The sequence below is a fragment of the Vanellus vanellus genome (assembly GCF_965231255.1).
Source record: "Vanellus vanellus genome assembly, chromosome: 17".
Taxonomy (NCBI): Eukaryota; Metazoa; Chordata; class Aves; order Charadriiformes; family Charadriidae; genus Vanellus; species Vanellus vanellus.
The window spans coordinates 2635966-2660359 of record NC_138922.1 but is presented as its reverse complement, the minus strand read 5'-3'; the positions used below and the strand labels follow the sequence as shown (position 1 = coordinate 2660359).

Here is a 24394-nt window from a genome sequence, read left to right as displayed (position 1 = left end):
GGTGGAATATTTCTCGCAGGGTCTGGTATAAAAAAGAATCGCATACAGAAATGAAAAAATATGTTCTCAAGCGACAACATCATTTCCCTTTTCTCCCCTCCACCAGCAGGCTGTCAGCTGGGATGCACTGTCCCTGGGATGAAATCACAGTGCCAACTCATCCTGCTGCAAGAAGAAAGTCCCCAGCGCACTGAGTCTTTGAGTTTCAAAGAGAAAATGATACTAGAAGCAGCTTCTGGTGGTGCCCGTTCCTCTGCTTGGGCCAGGGCTGCGTGGAGGGTCCCGCTTCAGAGGTGTCACTGGGAAGTGACAGTGCCCCAGCGAAAGGGAGGGCTTCCGGCTACCTTGGCCAGGTGGGTCTGGATCCTGCCCTTGGCATCAGCTGTCTCAGCGATGCGGTTCGTAAAGGCAATGTTGGTGCTGTTGAATTGCCTCCACATCTCATTGGCCGTCACCACCAGCAAGCTTTGGATGTCATGGCGCAGCTTGGCGGAGGCGGCCCGCACGCTCTGGGAGCGGAGGATGTTGTCGTTGGTGAACTTGGCCCATGACGCTGGCACTGAGATCCTGGGGAGGTAAGGAGAGGGAGGCCCCCGGTAAGCCCGTGCTGCTGAAGCTGGACAGGGGCGGGCACGCAGGGAACAGTGTGGATTAAATGTAGCTTCAATCTAGGCTTTTAAATTGACTCTATGTCATTGTTTAATGCCAGCCGGTAGCTAGGACCATGCAGCCCCTGCCCCAGAAGGGCGGGGAGAAGAGGGAGCAAAAGAGGGGAAAGGGAGAAACTCCTGGGTGCAGATAAAGCCAGTTTACTAGAGCGATAGGAGCAAAGGAAGATGCACTCACGTGGCATCGACGCGCTCCACCCCTCGGTAGTAGTGGATGCCCTGGGAGGAGTTCCTCAGGTGGTGGCACGTGTCGTCGATGCGGTGGGCCACCTGCTTGTTGGCCAGGTCCTTCTCCAGATGGTGCTGGGCCGCCCTGTTGGAGCTGCAAGATGCAAACAAGAGCTGTGGGTGGGGATGTAGGGGCACAGCGGCTTCCTCCCCGATCCACGTCGCCGCAGCTCTCACCCCCCGGGCAGCTCTGTCCCCCCATGAGCATCACTGCCCGCGTCCCACGGAGCCTGTGGGGGCTTTACACCTGCGGGCTGTGGGGAGAGCTCGGGGTCTGCTGGGGGTTCACATCACAACTGCAAAGGCACCTCAGCCCTGGGGCAGGAGAGAAGGAGCTCCTCCTTACCCGAGCTGGGCTTTTGCCTTCTCCAGGTGCTGCTGCATCCTCTCTTGGCACGACCGGATGACATCCACTTCCTGGGCAAAGGGAAAACATGACCCCGTCAGTCTCCAGAAACACTCGTCCTGCTCACACTCATCCCCAAACCAGCACCTGCCTGTTTGGCTCCCAAAATGTTTTCCTCCCCAGGACCAATCCCATCCATACGGGACAAGAGGAGATGGACTTGACTCTGCTGTAAATCCCCACTCTGAATTTCTAAGAAGCGTTCAGCTGCGCTGGAGGAAGGCATGTGCTGCTCTCAGCTCACTTGACTTCAGCACAAACCCATTGCGTCTGTGAAGCCCCAGCTACTGCAGGCAGGGGATTAGTGCTCCACATCCAGTCCATTTTCAGCCCTCCTGTCTGCAGGAGCCCACTCTTTCCTTATCCCAACTAATAGAGCTGGGAAAAGCGGGCAAGCTGTCAGGTGCACACTGCCTTCCCCAGATCTGCGTGTGCGTATGTGTGTGATAGAGATGTATGTGTGCGACACAGATGTAGAGCTATACCATGTATATGTGCCATGGACAGAGATAGGTGCTGCTCCGACAGGGCTGGGAAAGGCAGGACGCTCTCACCAACCCCTTGAAGAGGGACAGAGCACCCCGATACACTACACGAACACACCGCTGGGTGTGCAGCTCTTCCTTCCTCTGTAAGGGCGAGTCTTACCCACAGCGTGTGGGCACGCTCCTGTGTGGGGGACACCGTCCCCTGGCCCGGCAGGTTTTGGGGCTTTGGAGAGTTTGGCACCTCACCGGCACTAAGGAAGGGGCTGCAAAGCCTGTTTCGGGCAGTTGAGGTACAGAGAGCACCTGCAACATCTGCTCTGTGTTGCCAAACTTACAGTGAAGAGCTGTTCCTCCACCTCATCACGGACCAGGTCGATGCCCATCCTCTTCTCCCGGTGGCGCAAGCACTCCTCAGCGACCTGTTGGGGACATGCCATCAGTGCTGGCTGCAGGGGCAGGGTTCTCTCGAGGGACGCTCCCCATCACAAGTAACGGAAGAAGAAAAGACATTCTAGGTGGGCACAGAGATGGCAGCAGGGGAAAAAAAACTGCCCGGGGCAGCTGTTTTAGCTGAGAACGAGCAGCCGAGCTGCCACATCAGCATCGCATCGACATGAGGGAGCACACGCGTCCCTGGTGAAACCACAGCCGAAATCAGGGACCTGTGTCAGCCTTGATGCTGACCTCGCCAGAGCCGCGCAGTGACACACGGGGCTTTTGTCTCCCAAACCGGGATTTTGCATGGAGCGCCTCTGCAAATAGGTGGTTAAGAAACGCTGCTCTGATGGGCTCAGCACGTGCTGGTAGGGGATGCAGCAGATGCCAAAGGTTGGTTTATTATTCACTTAACTCATGGGCCCTTCATAAAAACTTTCTAGATGTTACGGAGCTGCAGGGAAACTTAATTAGAGGTTTGAATGGCTGCAGATGTTTCAGCAGCGGCTGCAGCTTGCAGCCCACTGGATGGGGTGCTTACCTGGAGAGGGGCCTCCGTCTCCGCCAAGGCTCTCTCCAGTCTGTTCTTCACGTCAGTGAGCGTGTTGGTCTCCCCAATCATCTCGTCTAGCTCATGGAAGAGCTCTGATTTCCAAAATTCAATATCGTTGGCCCGTACACCCAGGTTTTTGGCGCTTTCCAGTTGCGTTTTCTTGGTCTCCTGATGTTTAGCATGAACCATGAGGGAGTTATCAACTCTCAGGCGCTCCGCGTTTTGTCGGGATGTCTCTGACTCTTTATAGGTGGTGTGGTTGGACTTGTACCAGTCTTCAGGGGTGTAGCGGTTGAAGACAGTTGTTCTGGTGGAGACAGAAGGAAGCTTCTTGCTGTCGGTGATCCCCTGGGCACTCTGGGAAAAGGCAGCCAAAGTTGGTCTGAGGGCAGCTGTTTTGTAGTAGGTGTTGGGCATCCAGGGGCGGCTGAAGCTCTGAGATGATGAGCGGTGAGGAAATCGGTTCTTGTAGCTTGAAGCCATGGGGCTGATGGGAGGGAGAAAGTTGGTGGGGATGGATCTTGGATGGGCAAACTTTGCTGTTAAGGGAGAGCTGACAGGCTGCATTCTGGAACACCGCTGTTCTGGTCCGTGTCCTGCACAGAGGAGGAGAGAGAAGACAACCCCACTGAGTAAGCTCCTCGCCTTACTTCTTACAGCGACACATGCAACTTCTAACACCACCAGCGATGGACACAGCACCCACGCATCCCCAGTCGAGGCCTAAAGCTCTTGAGAGCAAATCCCCTCTGACACCATCACAAGCATCTGTGTAGGGAAGAGGAAAACGCTCGTTGCTGTTAGTATCGAGCGTCAGGCCCTGAAATGCAGAGAAAATCAAACCAGGGCTGCAAAGCAGAACAACAGACACTATGCCTTCCTTTTCCCTCAAGCTGTCAGTCCCGTGAAAGTTTAGTCGCTGATTGTCTGCGGTGTGTTTGTTGCTTCTGGGTGGCGTATCTGCTGCTCTTAGAGCGCCCCAGAGGTCATTTTCTCTTTCAAAGTGCCATTCCCAGCCCTGAGAGCTGCGCCCCTTTGGACACACAGCTGCTACCAGCCCAGCGCCATTCGGGGGTGAGGGACTCCGTCCTCATCCCCTCTCTCTTCACTTGCATCGAATGCTCGAGTGAGGAGTCTGCGGGTGAGAGGAGCTTTGCAGGACTATAGCCACATTTGAACCACACCCCCCAAACCCCCGTTTCAGCCTCAGCAGAACAGCCGTCTTTTGCCTTGTAAAGGAAGAAGAATGTCTGTGGCTCACCTGATGTCAAATCCCTGCGCTTGGAAAGGAGATCTCTCAAAAAAGCTTTTCGGAATCGTTTGTCAACACCAGCCTTGGAGCAGTCCTAGGAGGAAGGGCCACACGTGAAGATTTGTCTCCCAAGAACTGCTTACGGCACCGCGGGTGCTATTGCTCTATTACTGCCCTTCAGCTCCTGACAGGCACACACTTAAGGAAGGGAGGAAAATCCCTCGGGAATGGACCGGGCTTACTCTTCCCTGCATTTCCAGCCGAAACAAACACCCCTGCATCCCCCTCGGTAAAGCCACCCCAGGGTGACACTTTCTGCCAGCCCTCAACAGGACACACGCCGGGAGCCCCCGATCCCCGGCTCTGGGTCCATCTGGAGGACAGAGGAGCTGTTGGGGGCAGTAGGAGAAATCCCTGCTTTTTCTGTCCTCCCCTCCCAGGTAAGGTACGTACCCTCCGCCTGCAGAGGCTTGGGGGTGCCCGGAGGGGCTGCTGCTCGCTGCTGTGCCGTCCGGTCAGGTCGAAGCTCTGCCAGACACTGGAGCATCCCCAGTGCGCTCTGTGTCACAGAACCAGGGCAGCGTTGCCACTGGCGCAGGGTGCTGAGTAACCGGGTTCTGTCCCGCCTACTCCCTGCAGCCACTGTGGCAACCTGATGCAGCCATTGGGCAAGCCAGGGCTCTCCATGGGCAACGCGGGGCCACCCCTGGGCAAGAAAATACCCACATATGGCCTCCTAGATCCTGCCCTGGACAATCTACTGCCCTCGCTGGGCAAATTTGTGCACCCCATGGGCAAGCAGGTGCAGCTGTTGGGCAGCTGTTGAGCGGCTGGCAATGCTCAGAGTCGTGTTTGGGTTGAGGTAGTCCTGCAAGGAGCAGGGAGTTGGACTCGATGATCCTTATGGGTCTCTGTCAGCTTGAGCTATTGTGTGATGCTATGAACTCAGTGCCCTCAGTGGGCAACCCAGTGCCACCCCTGGGCAACTCAGCGCAGACTCTGTGCTACCTCATGCCTTTGCTGGGCACCTTGAGCCTGTCCATGGACAATCCCCGGTGCTGCCAATGGGCAACGCAGTACAGCCCTCGGGCAACCAAGTGCCAGCCATAGGCAAAGCAGAGCTCCTGATGGGCAAACCAGTGCCCTCATAATACTCAGGCCAATACGTCCATCTTCTCACAGCCTCTTTCAGTTGCCTCTCATTTTCCCCATTATTGCAGCTGAGGGCTGAGACAGTACCGAAATGTTTTGCAGCTGCTCGTGAGTGCAGTGACACCCTGTCCCACCGCTCCTGCTTTCTGCGCACAGGCATGCGGAGCTGGCCTCCGTGAGAAAGCCGTGCCTCTGCTGCCAAAGGTCTGACATCAAAGATAACTCTCACTGGTTTGTGTACGCAAAGGTTCGCACACTTTGGTTTCACTCTAAACACGCGTCTCGCTCCAGCCGGGTGAAGAACCAACTCCATCCAACAGAAGTAAAAAGCTGCTTGCCCATAGCTAAACCCAAGAAAATCATTCCAATTAAAGCAAGCCGACCTCTGCCCCTCGCAGGACGCGCGCACACCCTGGGACCAGCCCTGCTCTCTGCTCCTTGCAACGCTCCCAGCCTCCATCTACGCCTGCACTCACTCCCTGCCCAGAAGAATTTGGCTCAGATGAATCACTGCACGACGAGGGGCACCACTAATTGTCATAGGCAACTGCACCATTTTTGAAGTATTTGCTAAATTCAGCAGTATTAATCCGATAATATTGTGAAAGGCCCACGGGTGCTCTGCAAAGCACGCAGACCAGGACTTTCTGGGGAAGCTCCCATGAGCACCACCATGCAGAAGCACACCAGGGGACACCAAAATGCTTGAAGCTTTGGTCCCACCGTAGCATCTGGAGTGGCTTTTCGAGTGATGTAACTAAGAGCTACAAATGCTTAGCATTGGTACAGGCAAAACAGTCAAATTCACAAGCTAAGTGACTCTCAGCAACTCCAGCAGCAGCAAAGTCACTAAAATGACTAAACTGCCACTCCCAGTTCTGGTGGGGCATATCCAGTTTTGATAGATATGTTTGTCCCGAAGCCTCGATCATTTGAGCTCAGAATCAAAAAAACAACACCAAAACCAGGGTGAAAACAGGAGGCTGATGTTAAGCAGGGGTGCCCATTCTCGGCACGGCACCCCAGGTTTGCCGAGGTGACTGAACTGGAATTTCAAGGGATACATTTGGATACCAAAGCACAAAATCTCCTGCCAAAAGCTGTCAGTCTTTCTGTCGCAGCTCTACATTCTCACTGTCTATTAATATAGCACTACTCTTGATCATAAGCTGCCCTTCTGAAAATACCCAGATCCAGATCTTTTATAGCGTCCGTCGTGGGTCTACATGTACCCATGATATTGTCCAGTTGCAGTTTTACACCTCTTCTGACTATTCCTCTCTCCTGTAAACACTGTACCTGTCCGGAAGGCATCAATTGTCTATCCAATAGCAGAATAACGCTCAAAAGTCACATTAATTGATGGAGGATGAAAAAAAAGTTAAACTCTGTGGCGCAGCCTGTGCTGTCACGCCGAAGGACAAGGATGCTCTCAGGCAGCGCACGCTCCCGTCTGCCCCAGGGTCCTTTAGGGATCCAGACAGGCTTCAAGATTTGATCTCCTTACAAAACCAAGGCTGGCGCCGAGGGACGAGCTGCACGAGCTGCACGCGGTCCTGCAGCAGGCTCCATCTGGCCGGGAAATACATGAGACTTTTGGGGTTTTTCCTGGGTTTCCCACGTTCTGGTGAAAATGATGGGTGGACCATAAAATGTGGATAGCCAATGACTCTTGGGGTGAGGCCTGGGCTGCTGTGATCTCTGCATGTGGCCAGTGGAAAAAGATTGTTATGGCCATGTCTTGTTTAAGGTGGGATGTCCTCTGCAGTGCCCAGGAGCCTGGACTGCAGAAAGTAGAGCGTAAAGTAAGGAAGAATCAGCCCACAGCGGATGCTGCGATGCAGCCGTGACTGTGTGCACGTGCTGGCGAAGGCTGGAGAAACCCCTTTGCCATGTCAGCGCATCACTATGTGCAGTCCCGTCCTGCGCTGGGTTCTGACACAGGAGCTCTTCATAGAGATACTGTTAAAAATGCCCCCAAATATTTTGCACAAATCACTGACAGATACCTCAGTGAATCATTTCTTATCTACGTCTGTCACGTGCATATTCTTTTTTCACATTCTTGAGGGGGTTAGTGATGGTTTTCCCAGAACCTGCGTTTTCTGCCCAAGTTCACATCCCCTTTTCCACCCCGATTTTTCCATCGATAAACTCGGGGGATACACTTGAGCCGGCTGCAGGTAGAAAAGGGCAGGCTGCGGCGAGGGGAGGCAAAGGCAAACCTCTGCCCTCTCCAACCCACCGCCCCCTCGTGTCCCCGGGGCAAAGGCAGGGGTGGCCATTCCCATCCCGCGGGTACCCTCGTCCTCACGGGGCGACCACGTCCCACCTCCAGCCCTGCCTCAGAGCTGAGGAATCGGCTCTCGCCTGCAGGAGGACGTTTCCCCAAATTATCACAGAATCACAGAATTATCAGAGTTGGAAGGGACCTCTAGAGATCATCTAGTCCAACTCCCCTGCTAAAGCAGGATTGCCCAGAGCACATTACTCAGGACTGCATCCAGGCGGGTCTTGAAAATCTCCAGGGAAGGGGACTCCCCCCCCTCCCTGGGCAGCCTGTTCCAGTGCTCTGTCACCCTCACCGTAAAGAAGTGTTTCCGTGTATTTGAACGGAACTTCCTGCGTTCTAACTTGTGCCCATTGCCCCTCGTCCTGTCACTGGGAACCATTGAGAAGAGCCTGGCTCCATCCTCCTTCAACCCACCCTTTAGATACTTGTACGCCATAATAAGGTCTCCCCTCAGCCTTCTCTTCTCCAGGCTAAAGAGTCCCAGCTCTCTCAGTCTTTCCTCTTAAGGCAGATGCTCCAAGCCCTTAATCATCTTAGTTGCCCTTCGCTGCACTCGCTCCAGCAGTTCCCTGTCCCTCTTGAACTGGGGAGCCCAAAATTGGACACAGTATTCCAGTTGTGGCCTCACCAGCGCAGAGTAGAGGGGGAGAATGACCTCCCTCGACCTACTGGCCACACTCTTCCCTATGCAGCCCAGGATTCCATTGGCCTTTTTGGCGACAAGGGCACGTTGCTGAGTCATGGATAATTTACTGTCTACCACAACCCCCAGATCCTTCTCCTCCAAGCTACTTCCCAGCAGGTCCGCCCCTAACCTGTACTGGTGCCTAGCATTCTTCCTCCCCAGGTGCAGGACCTTGCACTTGCTTTTGTTGAACCTCATTAGGTTCTTCTCTGCCCAGCTCTCCAGCCTGTCCAGGTCACGCTGGATGGCAGCACGGCCCTCTGGGGTGTCAGCCACCCCACCCAGTTTGGTATCATCAGCAAACTTGCTGAGGATACACTCTGTCCCCTCATCCAGGTCATTAATGAGTATATTGAACAAAATTGGACCGAGTATTGACCCCTGGGGGACACCACTGGTTACAGGCCTCCAACTAGACTCTGTGCCGCTGATCACAACCCTCTGAGTTCTGTCCCGCAGCCAACTCTCAGTCCACCTCACTGTCACCTTATCTAGCCCATACTTCCTCAGCTTCCTAATGAGGATGTCATGGGAGACAGTGTCAAAAGCCTTGCTAAAGTCAAGGTAGATGACATCTACGACTCTCCCCTCATCCAGCCAACCAGTTATAACATCATAGAAAGCTATCAGATTGGTCAAGCATGATTTACCCTTGGTAAATCCATGTTGACCACTTCCAATAACTTCTTGTTCCTCAACGTGTTTGGAGATGACATCCAGAATGAGTCGCTCCATTACCTTCCCAGGGACAGAGGTTAGACTAACTGGTCTGTAGTTCCCTGGGTCCTCCTTCTTGCCTTTTTTGAAGATTGGAGTGATGTCAGCCTTCCTCCAGTCCTCAGGCACCTCTCCTGTTCTCCATGACCGTTCAAAGACGATGGAGAGTGGTCTAGCAATAACATCCGCCAGCTCTCTCAGCACTCGCGGATGCATGCCATCAGGGCCCATGGACTTGTGAATGTCCAGCTTGGCCAAGTGGTCTCTGACACGGTCCTCCTCAACTGAGGGAAAATCTTCCTCTCTCCAGACCTTCCCCTTTGCCTTCAGAGTGTGGGATTCATGAGGGACAGCTTTAGCAGTGAAGACCGAAGAAAAGAAGGCATTCAGTAACTCTGCCTTCTCTGCATCCTCCACCACTAGGGCACCTGTCTCATTCACCAGTGGGCCTACATTTTCCCTAGTCTTCCTTTTTCTATTGATATACTCAAAGAATCTCTTCTTATTGTCTTTAACTGCAGTGGCCAAGCTGAGTTCTGATTGAGCTTTGGCCCTTCTCATTTTCCCCCTACATAGCTTTGTTATATCTTGATAGTCCTCGTAAGTTGCCAACCCCCTTTTCCAGAGAATGTAAACTTTCCTTTTTTTCCTGAGGTCCAGCCAAAGTTCTCTATTTAGCCAGGCTGGTCGTCTTCCCCGTCTGCTCGTTTTTCGAGACAAGGGGATGGCCTTCTCCTGCGCTTTTAAGAGCACCTGCTTGAAGTATGCCCAGCCTTCCTGGGCACCTTTGCTCTTCAAAACTGCCTCCCAAGGGACACTCTCGACCATGCTCCTAAACAGGCTAAAGTCTGCCCTTCGGAAATCCAAGGTGGCAGTTCTGCTGGCTCCCCGCCTTACGTGATCAAGAATTGAAAATTCTATCATTTCGTGATCACTCTGCCCAAGGCGACCTCCAACCTTTACATCCCCCACAAGACCTTCTCTGTTAACAAACAGTAGGTCCAGTAGGGCACTTCCCCTAGTTGGTTCCTTCACCAGCTGTGTTAGGAAGTTGTCTTCCACACACTCCAGGAACCTCCATGACTGTTGCCTCTCTGCTGCATAGTATTTCCAGCAGACGTCTGGGAAGTTGAAGTCCCCCACAAGAATAAGGGCAGCTGATCGTGAGACCTCTGCCAGCTGCTTACAGAATACTTCATCGGCTTCTACATCCTGATTAGGAGGTCTATAACAAACTCCCATCACGATGTCTGCCTTATTGGCCTTCCCCTTAATTCTTATCCATACACACTCAGTGTTGTCATTCACACTGTTAAGTTCCAGACATTCAAAATTGCCTCTAACATAGAGGGCCACCCCACCACCTTGCCTATCCTTTTTGAAGAGTTGGTAGCCATCAATTACAGCACTCCACCTGTGTATGTCCTCCCACCACGTTTCTGTGATGGCAACTATATCATAGTTTCCTTGCTGTACAATGGCCTCCAGCTCCTCCTGTTTATTTCCCATGCTGCGTGCATTAGTATAGATGCACTTCAGCTGGGCTAATCGTCCTGCCACTTTCTTGGGTGGACAAGCCCTAATTCGCACCTGATCATACTCAGACACTACTGTAGCTAACAAATTATCACTACCCCTCATGTCTTTGCTGTCACACAATTCACCATCCCCCACCATCACTGGGACAGGCTGCAAGACCTTGCTAACACTTTTACCCAGAAGCACTGGTACGCTTCTCCCAGGCACCACTTTTGTAATTCCTCAAAGGCACTGAGAAAACGGTGGAGGTCAACCAGCGAGACCCGCTGCGGGGAGACGCCAATGCCATTTTACGCTGACATACCTCTGGCCTCCCACAAAATTGCCCTGGAGCTCAGGAGCTACACGGGACACGTCACAGGAGCCCACCTGCCCCACTTTGGCCCGTGGGGGACACGCTGAACAGGAGTCACCGCACCTAAGTTTCAACATCGCATCCTAGATAATTTCATTGACAGTCGGTAGGAAGAAATGGGTCTCTCCAGAGGCCGTTATCTGCGCTACCTCCGATGCTTTCCTTCAGCATTAGGCAAACGGTGCAAGGGAAGGTGCATTTCTCCCGTGTCCCATAAGAGGTGCGCAGACCCACACCCAGACTCGACGTCTAACTGCCCGAGGGCAGATGAAGCCAGACTCCCTTCAAACCCCCTTAGTCCTTCAGCAAGACCAGACCTACTGAAAATCACAGACTCCCAGACTCCAAGAATCACAGACTCCCAGACTGGTGAGGGTTGGAAGGGCCCTCTGGAGCTCCCCCAGTCCCCCCCCCTGCCAGAGCAGGGGCACCTTACAGCAGTTGCACAGGACGGCGTCCAGGCGGGTTTGGAATGGCTCCAGAGTAAGAGGCTCCCCCACCTCTTGCTCTGCCACCCTCACAGGAAAGAAGTTCCTCCTCAGGTTTCGATGGAACTTCTTAGGTTCCAGTTTGTGCCCGTTCCCTCTTCTCCTGTCACTGGGCACCACTGAACAAAGACTGTTCCCATCCCCCTGGCACCCTCCCTTTGAGTATTTATAAGCACTGATAAGATCCCCCCTCACTCTTCTCTTCTCCAGACTGAAAAGACCCCATTCCCTCAGCCTTTCCTCGTAAGAAAGATGCTCCAATCCCCTCATCACCTTTGTAGCCCTTTGCTGGACCCTCCCCAGCAGATCCCTGTTCCCCAAGCAGCCCATGGAGGCTAAGGCTGCCCGTGCGGGCGTCTCAGGGGCCAGGGCTGTGCTGCAGGAGTTAAAGCAGGAGCTGAAGGAGCTGGATGTGGCACGTTCCCTGTGCTGGCTGGGGCCGTGGAGCCACCACGGTCCCTGGGCTCCGTGGCTGCATCCATGCCTTGTCAGAGCCAATTCTTCTCCCCTCCCTGCAGCAGCAGCACAAGCTGAGGGCGATAGAGAGCTCAGGGGGCAGGAGCAGGCAGAGGCGCAGGCAGCATGCCCCGTCTGCAGCACGGACACCAGAGCACAGGTGGGCTACAGCTCCTCCAGCGCTATGAGAAGCTGCAGGAGGTGGTGAACTCCTTCCACCAGTCATGGCAGGTGGTGGGCAAGGTGGTGAGGCAGCTGCCGAGGAGGAGCCATGTAGCATGGTGGTGGCATGGGGGGGGCTTGCTAGGGGTCTGCTGGGACCCCCCTGGCTGGTTGTGCTGTAACGTAGGGGAGCCCCTCACTGTCCCCCAAATCATAGAATCATAGAACCTTTGACTGGTTTGGGTTGGAAGGGTCCTACAAGATGATGGAGTTCCAATACCCCTGTTATGGTCAGGGATACCTCCCACCAGACCAGGTTACTCAAGGCCCGTCCAACCTGGTCTTGAACACCTCCAGGGACTGGGCAGCCACGACTTCTCTGGGCAACCTGGGCCAGTGTCTCACCACCCTCAGGGTGAACAATTTCTTCCTAATATTTAATCTAAATTTCCCCTCTTCCAGTTTGAAGCCATTCCCCCTCATCGTATCACTACACGCCCTTGTTAAAAGTCCCTCCCCAGCTCTCCTGTAGGCCCTTGAGTAGTGGAAGGCCGCAAGAAGGTCTCTCCACGAAGACCTTATTCTCTTCTCCAGGCTGAACACCCTCAACTCTCTCAGCCTTTCCTCATAGGAGAGGTGCTCCAGCCCTCGGAGCATCTTCGTGGCCCTCCTCAGTGAAATACCCGAGTGAAACACCCCAAAGGCATCGAGGGGCCTTCGTCTGGGAAAGTGATACTGCAAAAGTGATGGCAGTCAGGTGAAGTCCTCGGGGACTGGAAAAAGGGCAACATTGCACCTATTTGTAAAAAGGGTGGAAAGGAGAGCCCTGGGAACTACCGACCCATCAGCCTCCCCTCTGCGCCTGGGCAGATCCCGGAACTGACCCTCCTCGAAGCCATGCTAAGGCAATGGAGGGCAGGGAGGGCATTCCAGACAGCCGGCACCAATGGGGAAAAAATTCCTGGAAGACCATATAACGTACAAAGCGATAAATTTAATTTCTACTAAGGGTTTTATCAGAAAGGGGAAGTCTAATCACGGGGATTCAAACTACCTAAACAAAACTAAGAATCACTCCACAACACAGAACACCTAAGAGGGACCCAGGAGCCGCGCAGTGTTGGGGAAGGTCTTGCGCATCCCCATGCATTTCTCCTGGTCTATGAAAAGAGAGTTGGCTTTGACAGCCAGGTCGTGCTGCAGGAGAGCCTTAGCACGAACCAGAGTTTGCAGCGCATCCTCGGTGTGGTTCAGGCGCTGCTGAAGGCTCTGGAGGGTCTCGTCGATGATGTGGACCTCGTTGACAAGGCTGGAAAAGAGCAAGAAGCCCTGGTTAACGGTCCCGTGCCGGGGGTGGTTTCTAGCCCGGCATTGCAGATGGGCCCCTTGGACACAGGCTTTCCCCCTTCAGAGTGCTCAGACTCACGCAGACCCCCTGTTTCTGGCAGGAGCCGAGCACACCCGGCTGCTGGGAAGCAGGCGGGAGAGAAGAAGAGTTTTCCCCAAGTGGGAAAAATCCAGCCCCTCGCGGGGGGCCATCAGGCGGTACCCGGCCGTGGGGGCAGAGCTCTCCCAGCACCCAAAGGCTGGGATACCTGCTGGGTGCTTGGGAGTCTATCAGTGCACTTGTGGAAGGACTCATTAGGAAACAAACACCCCCGCATTAATTTGGTCACCCAGTGATGCTCCCGGGTGCGACCACCCGGGACTCCTCAAGGACCCCGCCGGCCCCGCGCTCCCGCCGTACCGCAGCTGGGCAGTGTCCCGGCACAGCTCCACCTTTGGCCTCCGCGTGCGCGCATCCAGCCGCGTCTGAGCCACTTTTAACGGAGGCCCGTGGTCCTTGATGGCCTTTTGGATGGTTTCAATATTCCTCTCAAGGTGGAATATTTCTCGCAGGGTCTGGTATAAAAAAGAATCGCATACAGAAATGAAAAAATATGTTCTCAAGCGACAACGTCATTTCCCTTTTCTCCCCTCCACCAGCAGGCTGTCAGCTGGGATGCACTGTCCCTGGGATGAAATCACAGTGCCAACTCATCCTGCTGCAAGAAGAAAGTCCCCAGCGCACTGAGTCTTTGAGTTTCAAAGAGAAAATGATACTAGAAGCAGCTTCTGGTGGTGCCCGTTCCTCTGCTTGGGCCAGGGCTGCGTGGAGGGTCCCGCTTCAGAGGTGTCACTGGGAAGTGACAGTGCCCCAGCGAAAGGGAGGGCTTCCGGCTACCTTGGCCAGGTGGGTCTGGATCCTGCCCTTGGCATCAGCTGTCTCAGCGATGCGGTTCGTAAAGGCAATGTTGGTGCTGTTGAATTGCCTCCACATCTCATTGGCCGTCACCACCAGCAAGCTTTGGATGTCATGGCGCAGCTTGGCGGAGGCGGCCCGCACGCTCTGGGAGCGGAGGATGTTGTCGTTGGTGAACTTGGCCCATGACGCTGGCACTGAGATCCTGGGGAGGTAAGGAGAGGGAGGCCCCCGGTAAGCCCGTGCTGCTGAAGCTGGACAGGGGCGGGCACGCAGGGAACAGTGTGGATTAAATGTAGCTTCAATCTAGGCTTTTAAATTGACTCTATGTCATTGTTTAATGCCAGCCGGTAGCTAGGACCATGCAGCCCCTGCCCCAGAAGGGCGGGGAGAAGAGGGAGCAAAAGAGGGGAAAGGGAGAAACTCCTGGGTGCAGATAAAGCCAGTTTACTAGAGCGATAGGAGCAAAGGAAGATGCACTCACGTGGCATCGACGCGCTCCACCCCTCGGTAGTAGTGGATGCCCTGGGAGGAGTTCCTCAGGTGGTGGCACGTGTCGTCGATGCGGTGGGCCACCTGCTTGTTGGCCAGGTCCTTCTCCAGATGGTGCTGGGCCGCCCTGTTGGAGCTGCAAGATGCAAACAAGAGCTGTGGGTGGGGATGTAGGGGCGCAGCGGCTTCCTCCCCGTTCCACGTCCCCGCAGATCTCGCCCCCCGAGGTAGCTCTGTCCCCCCATGAGCATCAGTGCCCGCATCCCATGGAGCCAGCGGGGGCTTTACACCTGCGGGCTGTGGGGAGAGCTCGGGGTCTGCTGGGGGTTCACATCACAACTGCAAAGGCACCTCAGCCCTGGGGCAGGAGAGAAGGAGCTCCTCCTTACCCGAGCTGGGCTTTTGCCTTCTCCAGGTGCTGCTGCATCCTCTCTTGGCATGACCGGATGACATCCACTTCCTGGGCAAAGGCAAAACATGGCCCCGTCAGTCTCCAGAAACACTCGTCCTGCTCACACTCATCCCCAAACCAGCACCTGCCCTTTTGGCTCCCAAAATGTTTTCCTCCCCAGGACCAATCCCATCCATACGGGACAAGAGGAGATGGACTTGACTCTGCTGTAAATCCCCACTCTGAATTTCTAAGAAGCCTTCAGCTGCGCTGGAGGAAGGCATGTGCTGCTCTCAGCTCACTTGACTTCAGCACAAACCCATTGCGTCTGTGAAGCCCCAGCTACTGCAGGCAGGGGATTAGTGCTCCACATCCAGTCCATTTTCAGCCCTCCTGTCTGCAGGAGCCCACTCTTTCCTTATCCCAACTAACGGAGCTGGGAAAAGCGGGCAAGCTCTCAGGCGCACACCGCCTTCTCCAGATCTGTGTGTGCGTATGTGTGTGACACAGATGTAGAGCTATACCATAGGTATGTGCCATAGACACAGAGAGGTGCCGCTCTGGCAGGGCTGGGAAAGGCAGGACGCTCTCACCAACCCCTTGAAGAGGGACAGAGCACCCCGATACGCTACACAAACACACCGCTGGGTCTGCAGCTCCTCTCCCTGGCCCGGCAGGTTTGGGGGCTTTGGAGAGTTTGGCACCTCACCGGCACTAAGGAAGGGGCTGCAAAGCCTCTTTCGGGCAGTTGAGGTACAGAGAGCACCTGCAACACCTGCTCTATGTTGCCAAACTTACAGTGAAGAGCTGTTCCTCCACGTCATCACGGACCAGGTCGATGCCCATCCTCTTCTCCTGCTGGCGCAAGAACTCCTCAGCAACCTGTTGGGGACATGCCATCAGTGCTGGCTGCAGGGGCAGGGTTCTCTCGAGGGACGCTCCCCATCACAAGTAACGGAAGAAGAAAAGACATTCTAGGTGTGCACAGAGATGGCAGCAGGGGAAAAAAAACTGCCCGGGGCAGCTGTTTTAGCTGAGAACGAGCAGCCGAGCTGCCACATCAGCATCGCATCGACATGAGGGAGCACACGCGTCCCTGGTGCAACCACAGCCGAAATCAGGGACCTGTGTCAGCCTTGATGCTGACCTCGCCAGAGCCGCGCAGTGACACATGGGGCTTTTGTCTCCCAAACGGGGATTTTGCATGGAGCACCTCTGAAAATAGGTGGTTAAGAAACGCTGCTCTGATGGGCTCAGCACGTGCTGGTAGGGGATGCAGCAGATGACAAGGGGTTGGTTTATTACTAACTTAACTCACGGGCCCTTCATAAAACCTTTCTAGACGTTACGGAGCTGCAGGGAAACTTAATTAGAGGTTTGAACAGCTGCAGATGTTTCAGCAGCGGCTGCAGCTTGCAGCCCACTGGATGGGGTGCTTACCTGGAGAGGGGCCTCCGTCTCCGCCAAGGCTCTCTCCAGCCTGTTCTTCACATCGCTGAGCGCGTTGGTCTCCCCAATCATCTTGTCTAGCTCATGGAAGAGCTCAGACTTCCAAAACTCGATATCATTAGCCCGTACACTCAGGTCTTTGGTGCTTTCCTGTTGCGTGTTCTTCGTCTTCTGTTAGTTATCCTGAACCATGAGGGAGTTATCAACTCTCAGGAGCTTCACATTTTGTCGGGCTGTCTCTGACTCCTTATAGTTGGTGTGGTTGGACCTGTACCAGTCTTCGGGGGTGTAGCGGTGGAATACGGTTGTCCTGCTGGAAATAGATGGAAGCCTCTTGCTGTCGGGGATGCCCTGGGCAATCTGGGAAAAGGCAGCCAAAGTTGGTTTGAGGGCAGCTGTTCTGTAGTAGCTGTTGGGCATCCAGGGGCGGCTGAAGCTCTGAGATGACGGGCGCTCAGGAAATCCATTCTTGTAGCTGGAAGCCACGGGGCTGATGGGAGGGAGAAAGTTGGAGGGGATGGATCTTGCATGGGCAAACTTTGCTGTTAAGGGAGAGCTGACAGGCTGCATTCTGCAACACCGCTCTTCGGTCCGTGTCCTGCACAGAGGAGGAGAGAGAAGACAAACCCACTCAGTAAGCTCCTTGCCTTACCCCTTACAGCCACACATGCAACTTCTAACACCACCAGCGATGCACACAGCACCCACGCATCCCCAGTCGAGGCCTAAAGCTCTTGAGAGCAAATCCCCTCTGACACCATCCCAAGCATTTGTGTAGGGAAAAGGATTTGACTCTGCTGTCAGCATCGAGCGTCAGGTCCCGAAATGCAGAGACAAACAAACCCCTCTCTCGTCACTTGCATCGAATGCTCGAGTGAGGAGTCTGCGGGTGAGCTGACTATAGCCACATTTGAACCACCCCGCCCATACCCCCCTATCAGCCTCAGCAGAACAGCCGTCTCTTGCCTTGTAAAGGAAGAAGAAAGTCTGTGGCTCACCTGATGTCAAATCACTGCGCTTCAGAAGAAGATCTCTCAGAAAAGCTTTTCGGAGTCCTTTGCAAACACCAGCCTTGGAGCAGTCCTAGGAGGAAGGGCCACACGTGAAGATTTGTCTCCCAAGAACTGCTTACGGCACTGTGGGTGCTATTGCTCTATTACTGCCCTTCAGCTCCTGACAGGCACACACTTAAGGAAGGGAGGAAAATCCCTCGGGAATGGACCGGGCTTACTTTTCCCTGCATTTCCAGCCGAAACAAACACCCCTGCATCCCCCTCGGTAAAGCCACCCCAGGGTGACACTTTCTGCCAGCCCTCAACAGGACGCATGATGGGATGCCCCGATCCCCGGCTCCGGGTCCATCTGGAGGACAGAGGAGCTGTTGGGGGCAGTAGGAGAAATCCCTGCTTTTTCAGTCCTCCCCTCCCAGGTAAGGTACGTACCCTGTCCCTGCAGAGGCTTGGGGGTGCCGGGGGGGCTGCTGCTCGCTGCTGTGCCGTACGATCAGGTCGAAGCTCTGCCAGACACTGGAGCATCCCCAGTGCGCTCTGTGTCACGGAACCAGGGCAGTGTTGCCACTGGCACAAGGTGCTGAGTCACCGGGTTCCGTCCTGCCTACTCCCTGCAGCCACTGTGGCAACCTGATGTAGCCATTGGGCAAGCCAGGGCTCTCCATGGGCAACGCGGGGCCACCCCTGGGCAACTCAGCGCATGCTGTGTGCTACCTCATGCCTTTGCTGGGCAACTTGAGCCTGTCCATGGACAATCCCCGGTGCCGCCAATGGGCAACGCAGTACAGCCCTTGGGCAACCAAGTGCCAGCCATAGGCAAAGCAGAGCTCCTGATGGGCAAACCACTGCCCTCATCCAATACTCAGGCCATTCCGTCCGTCTTCCCACAGCCTTTTTCAGTTGCCTCTCATTTTCCCCGTTATTGCAGATGAGGGCTGAGACGGTACCAAAATGGTTTACAGCTTCTCGTGAGTGCAGTGACACCCTGTCCCACCGCTCCTGCTTTCTGCGCACAGGCACGCGGAGCTGGCCTCCATGAGAAAGCCGTGCCTCTGCTGCCAGAGGTCTGACACAAGAGATAACTCACACTGGTTTGTGTACGCAAAGGTTCGCACACTTTGGTTTCACTCTAAACACACGTCTCGCTCCAGCCGGGTGAAGAACCAACTCCATCCAACAGAAGTAAAAAGCTGCTTGCCCATAGCTAAACCCGAGACAATCATGCCAGTTAAAGCAAGCCGACCTCTGCCCCTCGCAGGACGCGCGCACACCCTGGTACCAGCCCTGCTCTCTGCTCCTTGCAGCGCTCCCAGCCTCCTTCTATGCCCGCTCTCTCTGCCTGCCCGCAGCTAATTTGGCTCAGGTGAATCGCTGCACGACGAGGGGCAGCAGGCATTGTCGTAGGCAACCGCACCGTTTCTGAAGGATTTGCTAAATGCAGCAGTACGAATCAGATAATATTGTGAAAGGCCCACGGGTGCTCTGCAAAGCACGCAGACCAGGACTTTCTGGGGAAGCTCCCATGAGCACCACCATGCACAGGGATGCCAAGGGACACCAAAATGCATGAAGCTTTGGTCCCACCGTAACATCTGGAATGGCTTTTCAAGCGATGTACCTAAAAGCTACACATGCTTAGCATTGGCACGGGCAAAACAGTCAAATTCACGAGCTAAGTGACCTTCACGCAAAAAGTTATCAACTGCACCCAGTAAGTGGTCCCCAAATCCCTCCTGCTCTGGGTACCACACCGAATTAAGTAGACTACTCACATCATCTCCATTTAGTCAAGCAATTAAACTGGGGTCCTTAATTGTGACTGCATCTCCAGCAGCAGCAAAGTCACTAAAATGACTAAACTACCGCTCCCAGTTCTGGTGGGGCATATCCAGTTTTGATAGATATGTTTGTTCCGAAGCCTCGACTGTCGTAGCTCAGAATCAGAAAAAACACCACGAAAAACAGGGTGAAAACAGGAGGCTGATGTTATGCGGGGGTGCCCATTCTCGGCACGGCACCCCAGGTTTGCCGAGGTGACTGAACTGGAATTTCCAGGGATCCATTCAGATACCAAAGCACAAAATCTCAGCCAAAAGCTGTCAGTCTTTCTGTCGCAGCTCTACATTCTCATTGTCTATTAATATAGCACTACGCTGGATCATAAGCTGCCCTTCTCAAAATACCCAGATCCAGATCTTTTACAGCATGCCTGTAACCATCGGTGTCCCCTAGGGGTCAAATCTTGGTCCGGTTTTGTTTCATATATTCATTAATGACCTAGATGAGGGGACAGAGTGTATCCTCAGCAAGTTTGCTGATGATACCAAGGTGGGTGGGGTGGCTGACACCCCAGAGGACCGTGCTGCCATCCCGCGTGACCTAGACAGGCTGGAGAGCTGGGCAGAGAAGAACCTAATGAGGTTCAACAAAAGCAAGTGCAAGGTCCTGCACCAAGGTCCACCTGCGGAAGAAGAATGTAAAGCACCAGTATAGGTTAGGGGCGGACCTGCTCGGAAGTAGCTCTGAGGAGAAGGATCTGGGGGTCCCGGTAGACAGTAAACTATCCATGACTCAGCAATGTGCCCTTGTTGCCAATATGGCCAATGGTATTTCTGTCACAGCTCTACATCCTCACTGTCTATTAATATAGCACTACGCTGGACCATAAGCTGCCCTTCTCAAAATACCCAGATCCAGATCTTTTATAGCATCCGTCGTGGGTCTACACGTACCCATAACATTGTCCAGTCGTAGTTTTATGCCTCTTTTGACTATTCCTCTCTCCTGTAAACACTGTACCTGCCCGAAAGGGATCAATTGTCTATCCAATAGCAGAATAACGCTCAAAAGTCACAGTAATTGATGGAGGATGAATACAAAGTTAAACTCTGTGTGGCACAGCCTCTGCTGTCACGCCGAAGGACAAGGATGTTCTCAGGCAGCGCACACTCCCAACTGCCCCAGGGCACTCTAAGGATCCAAACAGGCTTCAAGATTTTATGTCCCTACGAAACCAAGGCTGGCGCCGAGGGACGAGCTGCACGAGTTACACGCAGTGCTGCAGCAGGCTCCATCTGGCCGGGAAACACAGCAGACTTCCCAGGGTTTTCCTGGGTTTCCCACGTTCCGTTTAAAATGATGAGTGGATCATAAAAGGTGGATAGCCAAGGACTCTCGGGGTGAGGCCTGGGCTGCTGTGATCTCTGCACATGGCCAGTGGAAAAAGATGGTCATGGCCATCTCTGAGACACCCACCACCACGGCAGAGGCTGGGACCGGCAGGAGGAGGGCTGGAGGGTTGGACACTGACCATGGAGGAGAGGGAGAGGAGGCTGAGCAGGTTGGTGAGGAGAAAGAGCCAGCTTTGGACCTGGGCAGCCCCTGGAGATATCTGGGGCTCTCCCTTCCTCTGCCAACAGCCCCTCAAAACCTTGTGTCCTTTTCCCATGGTAGGAGAAGCTCAAGTGTTTATGCTGCAGGAGGTGGTGGACCCCTTAATATCATGGCAGGGGTGGGCAAGGTGGTGAGGCAGCTGTCGAGGAAGAGCCATGTAGCGTGGTGGTGGCATGGGGGGGGCTTGGTAGGGGTCTGCTGGGACCCACCTGACTGGTCGTGCTGTAACGTGGGGGAGCCCCTCGCTGACCCCCAAATCATAGAATCATAGAATTATTTAGCTTGGAAGGGACCTTCAAGATGATGGAGTTCCAACCCCTCTGCCATGCGCAGGGACACCTCCCACGAGACCAGGTTGCCCCAAGCCCCCTCCAACCTGGCCTTCAACACCTCCAGCGATGGGGCAGACACAGCTTCTCTGGGCAACCTGGGCCTGGGCCTCAACACCCGCACAGGAAAGAACTTTTTCCTGATATTTAATCTAAATCTCCCCTCTTCCAGTTTGAAGCCATTCCCCCTCATCCTATCACTACACGCCCTTGTTAAAAGTCCCTCCCCAGCTCTCCTGTAGGCCCTTGAGGTACTGGAAGGCCGCAAGAAGGTCTCATCGGAGCCTTCTCTTCTCCAGGCTGAACACCCTCAACTCTCTCAGCCTTTCCTCATAGGAGAGGTGCTCCAGCCCTCGGAGCATCTTCGTGGCCCTCCTCAGTGAAATACCCCACTGAAACACCCCAAAGGCATCGAGGGGCCTTCGTCTGGGAAGGTGATACTGCAAAAGTGATGGCTGTCAGGTGAAGTCCTCGGGGACTGGGAAAAGGGCAACTCTGCACCTGTTTGTATAAAGGGTGGAAAGGAGAGCCCTGGCAACTACCGACCCGGCAGCCTCCCCTCTGCGCCTGGGCAGATCTCAGAACTGACCCTCCTCAAAGCCATGCTAAGGCAATGGAGGGCAGGGAGGGGATTCCAGACAGCCGGCACGGCTTCACCCTCTGCTCTTCCACGTCAGAGAGACTCAAAAGGAGGAAGGCGCGACAGTTTTTCTCCTCAATTCACAGACTGAAAGGGTAGGAATGAACCCCCATGAGTGGATTTACTCTTCATTGAAGATATTCCCGTTACTTTCTGGCACGCTGTGAAAGAGCAGCGGAAGCAAAATAAAACAAAGGAAAAAAAAATCCTGGTAGACCCTCTAACACACAAAGTGATAACTTACTTAATTTCTACTAAGGGCTTCATCAGAAAGGGGAAGTCTAATCACGGGGTTTCAAACTACCTAAGCAAAACTAGGAATCACACCGCAACACCTAAGAGGGACGCAGCAGCCGCGCAGTGCTGGGGAAGGTCTTGCGCATCCCCATGCGTTTCTCCTGGTCAATGAATAGAGAGTTGGCTTTGATGGCCAGGTCGTGCTGCAGGAGAGCCTTGGCACTAACCAGAGTTTGCAGCGCGCCCTCGATGTGGTTCAGGCGCTGCTGAAGGCTCTGGAGGGTCTCGTTGATGTTGTGGACCTCATTGACAAGGCTGGAAAAGAGCAAGAAGCCCTGGTTAACGGTCCTGTGCTGGGGGTGGTTTCTAGGCCGGCATTGCAGATGGGCCCCTTGGGCACAGGCTTTCCCCCTTCAGCGTGCTCAGACTCACGCAAACCACCGCCCCGTTTCTGGCAGGAGCTGACCACACCCGGCCGCCGGGAAGCAGGTGAGAGAGAAGAAGAGGTTTCCCCTAGTGGGAAAAATCCAGCCCCTCATGGGGTGGCATCAGGCAGTACCCGGCCGCGGGGGCAGAGCTCTCCCAGCACCCAAAGGCTGGGATACCTGCTGGGTGCTTGGGAGTCTATCAGTGCACTCGTTGAAGAACTCATTAGGAAACAAACAGCCCCGTATTAATTTTGCCACCCAGTGATACTCCTGGGTGCGACCACCCGGGACTCCTCAAGGACCCCGCCGGCCCCGCGCTCCCGCCGTACCGCAGCTGGGCAGTGTCCCGGCACAGCTCCACGTTTGGCCTCCACATGCACGCATCCAGCCGCGTCTGAGCCACTTTTAACGGAGGCCCGTGGTCCTTGATGGCCTTTTGGATGGTTTCAATATTCCGCTCAAGCTGGAATAATCCTTGCAGGGTCTGGCGTAAAAAAGAAACGCATGCATAAATGAAAAAAGATATTCTCAAGCGACAACGTCATTTCCCTTTTCTCCCATCCACCAGCAGGCTGTCAGCTGGGATGCACTGTCCCTGGGATGAAATCACAGTGCCAACTCATCCTGCTGCAAGAAGAAAGGCCCCAGCACTCTGAGTTTCAAAGAGAAAATGATACTAGAAGTAGCTTCTGGTGGTGCCCGTTCCTCTGCTTGGGCCAGGGCTGCGTGGAGGGTCCCGCTTCAGAGGTGTCACTGGGAAGTGACAGTGCCCCAGCGAAAGGGAGGGCTTCCGGCTACCTTGGCCAGGTGGGTCTGGATCCTGCCCTTGGCATCAGCTGTCTCAGAGATGCGGTTCGTAAAGGCAATGTTGGTGTTTTTCAATTGCCGCCACATCTCGTTGGCCGTCACCACCAGCAGGCTTTGGATGTCATCGCCCAGCTTGGTGGAGGCAGCCCGCATGCTCTGAAAGCCGAGGATGCTGCTATTGGTGAACTTGGCCCATGACGCTGGCACCGAGATCCTGGGGAGGTAAGGAGAGGCCCCCACTAAGCCCGTGCTGCTGAAGCTGGACGTGGGCAGGCACGCACCCTGCCAGGGAGCAGCGGGGATTAAATGTAGCTTCAATCTAGGCTTTTAAATTGACTCTATGTCATGGCTTAAGGCCAGCCGGCAGCTAGGACCATGCGGCGTCTTGATCAGAAGTGTGGCAGAAGAGGGAGAAAAGAAGAGGAAAGGGAAAAACTCCTGGGTGCAGATAAAGCCCGTTTACTAGAGCGATAGGAGCAAAGGAAGATGCACTCACCTGGCATCGATGCGCTCCACCCCTCGGTAGTAGTGGATGCCCTGGGAGTAGTTCCTCAGCTGGTGGCACTTGTCGTCGATGTGGTGGGCCACCTGTTTGTTGGCCAGGTCCTTCTCCAGATGGTGCTGGGCCGCCCTGTTGGAGCTGCAAGATGCAAACAAGAGCTGTGGGGGGGGATGTAGGGGCACAGCGGCTTCCTCCCCGTTCCACGTCCCCGCAGATCTCGCCCCCCCCAGGTAACTCTGTCCCCCCATGAGCATCACTGCCCGCGTCCCACGGAGCCTGTGGGGGCTTTACACCTGCGGGCTGTGGGGAGAGCTCGGGGTCTGCTGGGGGTTCACATCACAACTGCAAAGGCACCTCAGTCGCCGCCCGGAGCTGCTCCGCAGCCGGCCCGGCCCCGCCGCAGCGGCCGGTCTGGGCGCCCAGCGGGGCTTTTTCCTCAGGCGGGGAGCCGCCGGGGCCGCGGAGAGAGCCGCCGGGAGCCGGCAGCTCTGGCGGGAGGCGCTGAGGAGGCCGGGGGGGGCCCGGCAGCCGCGACCGCCCGGTGCCTGCAGCGGCCCCGGGAGGGCGGGCGAGCGAGCAGCGGCGCTGCCACGGGCG

At 54.9% G+C, this 24394-nt stretch overlaps 1 protein-coding gene across 1 annotated transcript in view; it reads right to left on the bottom strand.

Annotated features, from left to right (window-relative positions):
• The window catches only part of LOC309679057 (tektin-3-like), a gene marked incomplete at both ends in the record, with an annotated part of 48048 nt that extends 24250 nt beyond the window's left edge, over nt 1-23798 (bottom strand). The window contains 6 exons of the mRNA XM_082492288.1: nt 371-485; nt 2905-3135; nt 16641-16811; nt 21974-21984; nt 23313-23495; nt 23792-23798. Coding sequence (XP_082348414.1) covers nt 371-485; nt 2905-3135; nt 16641-16811; nt 21974-21984; nt 23313-23495; nt 23792-23798 — 718 coding nt within the window. The remainder of the gene's footprint in view (nt 1-370; nt 486-2904; nt 3136-16640; nt 16812-21973; nt 21985-23312; nt 23496-23791) is intronic.
• Nucleotides 23799-24394: the final 596 nt, after the last annotated feature.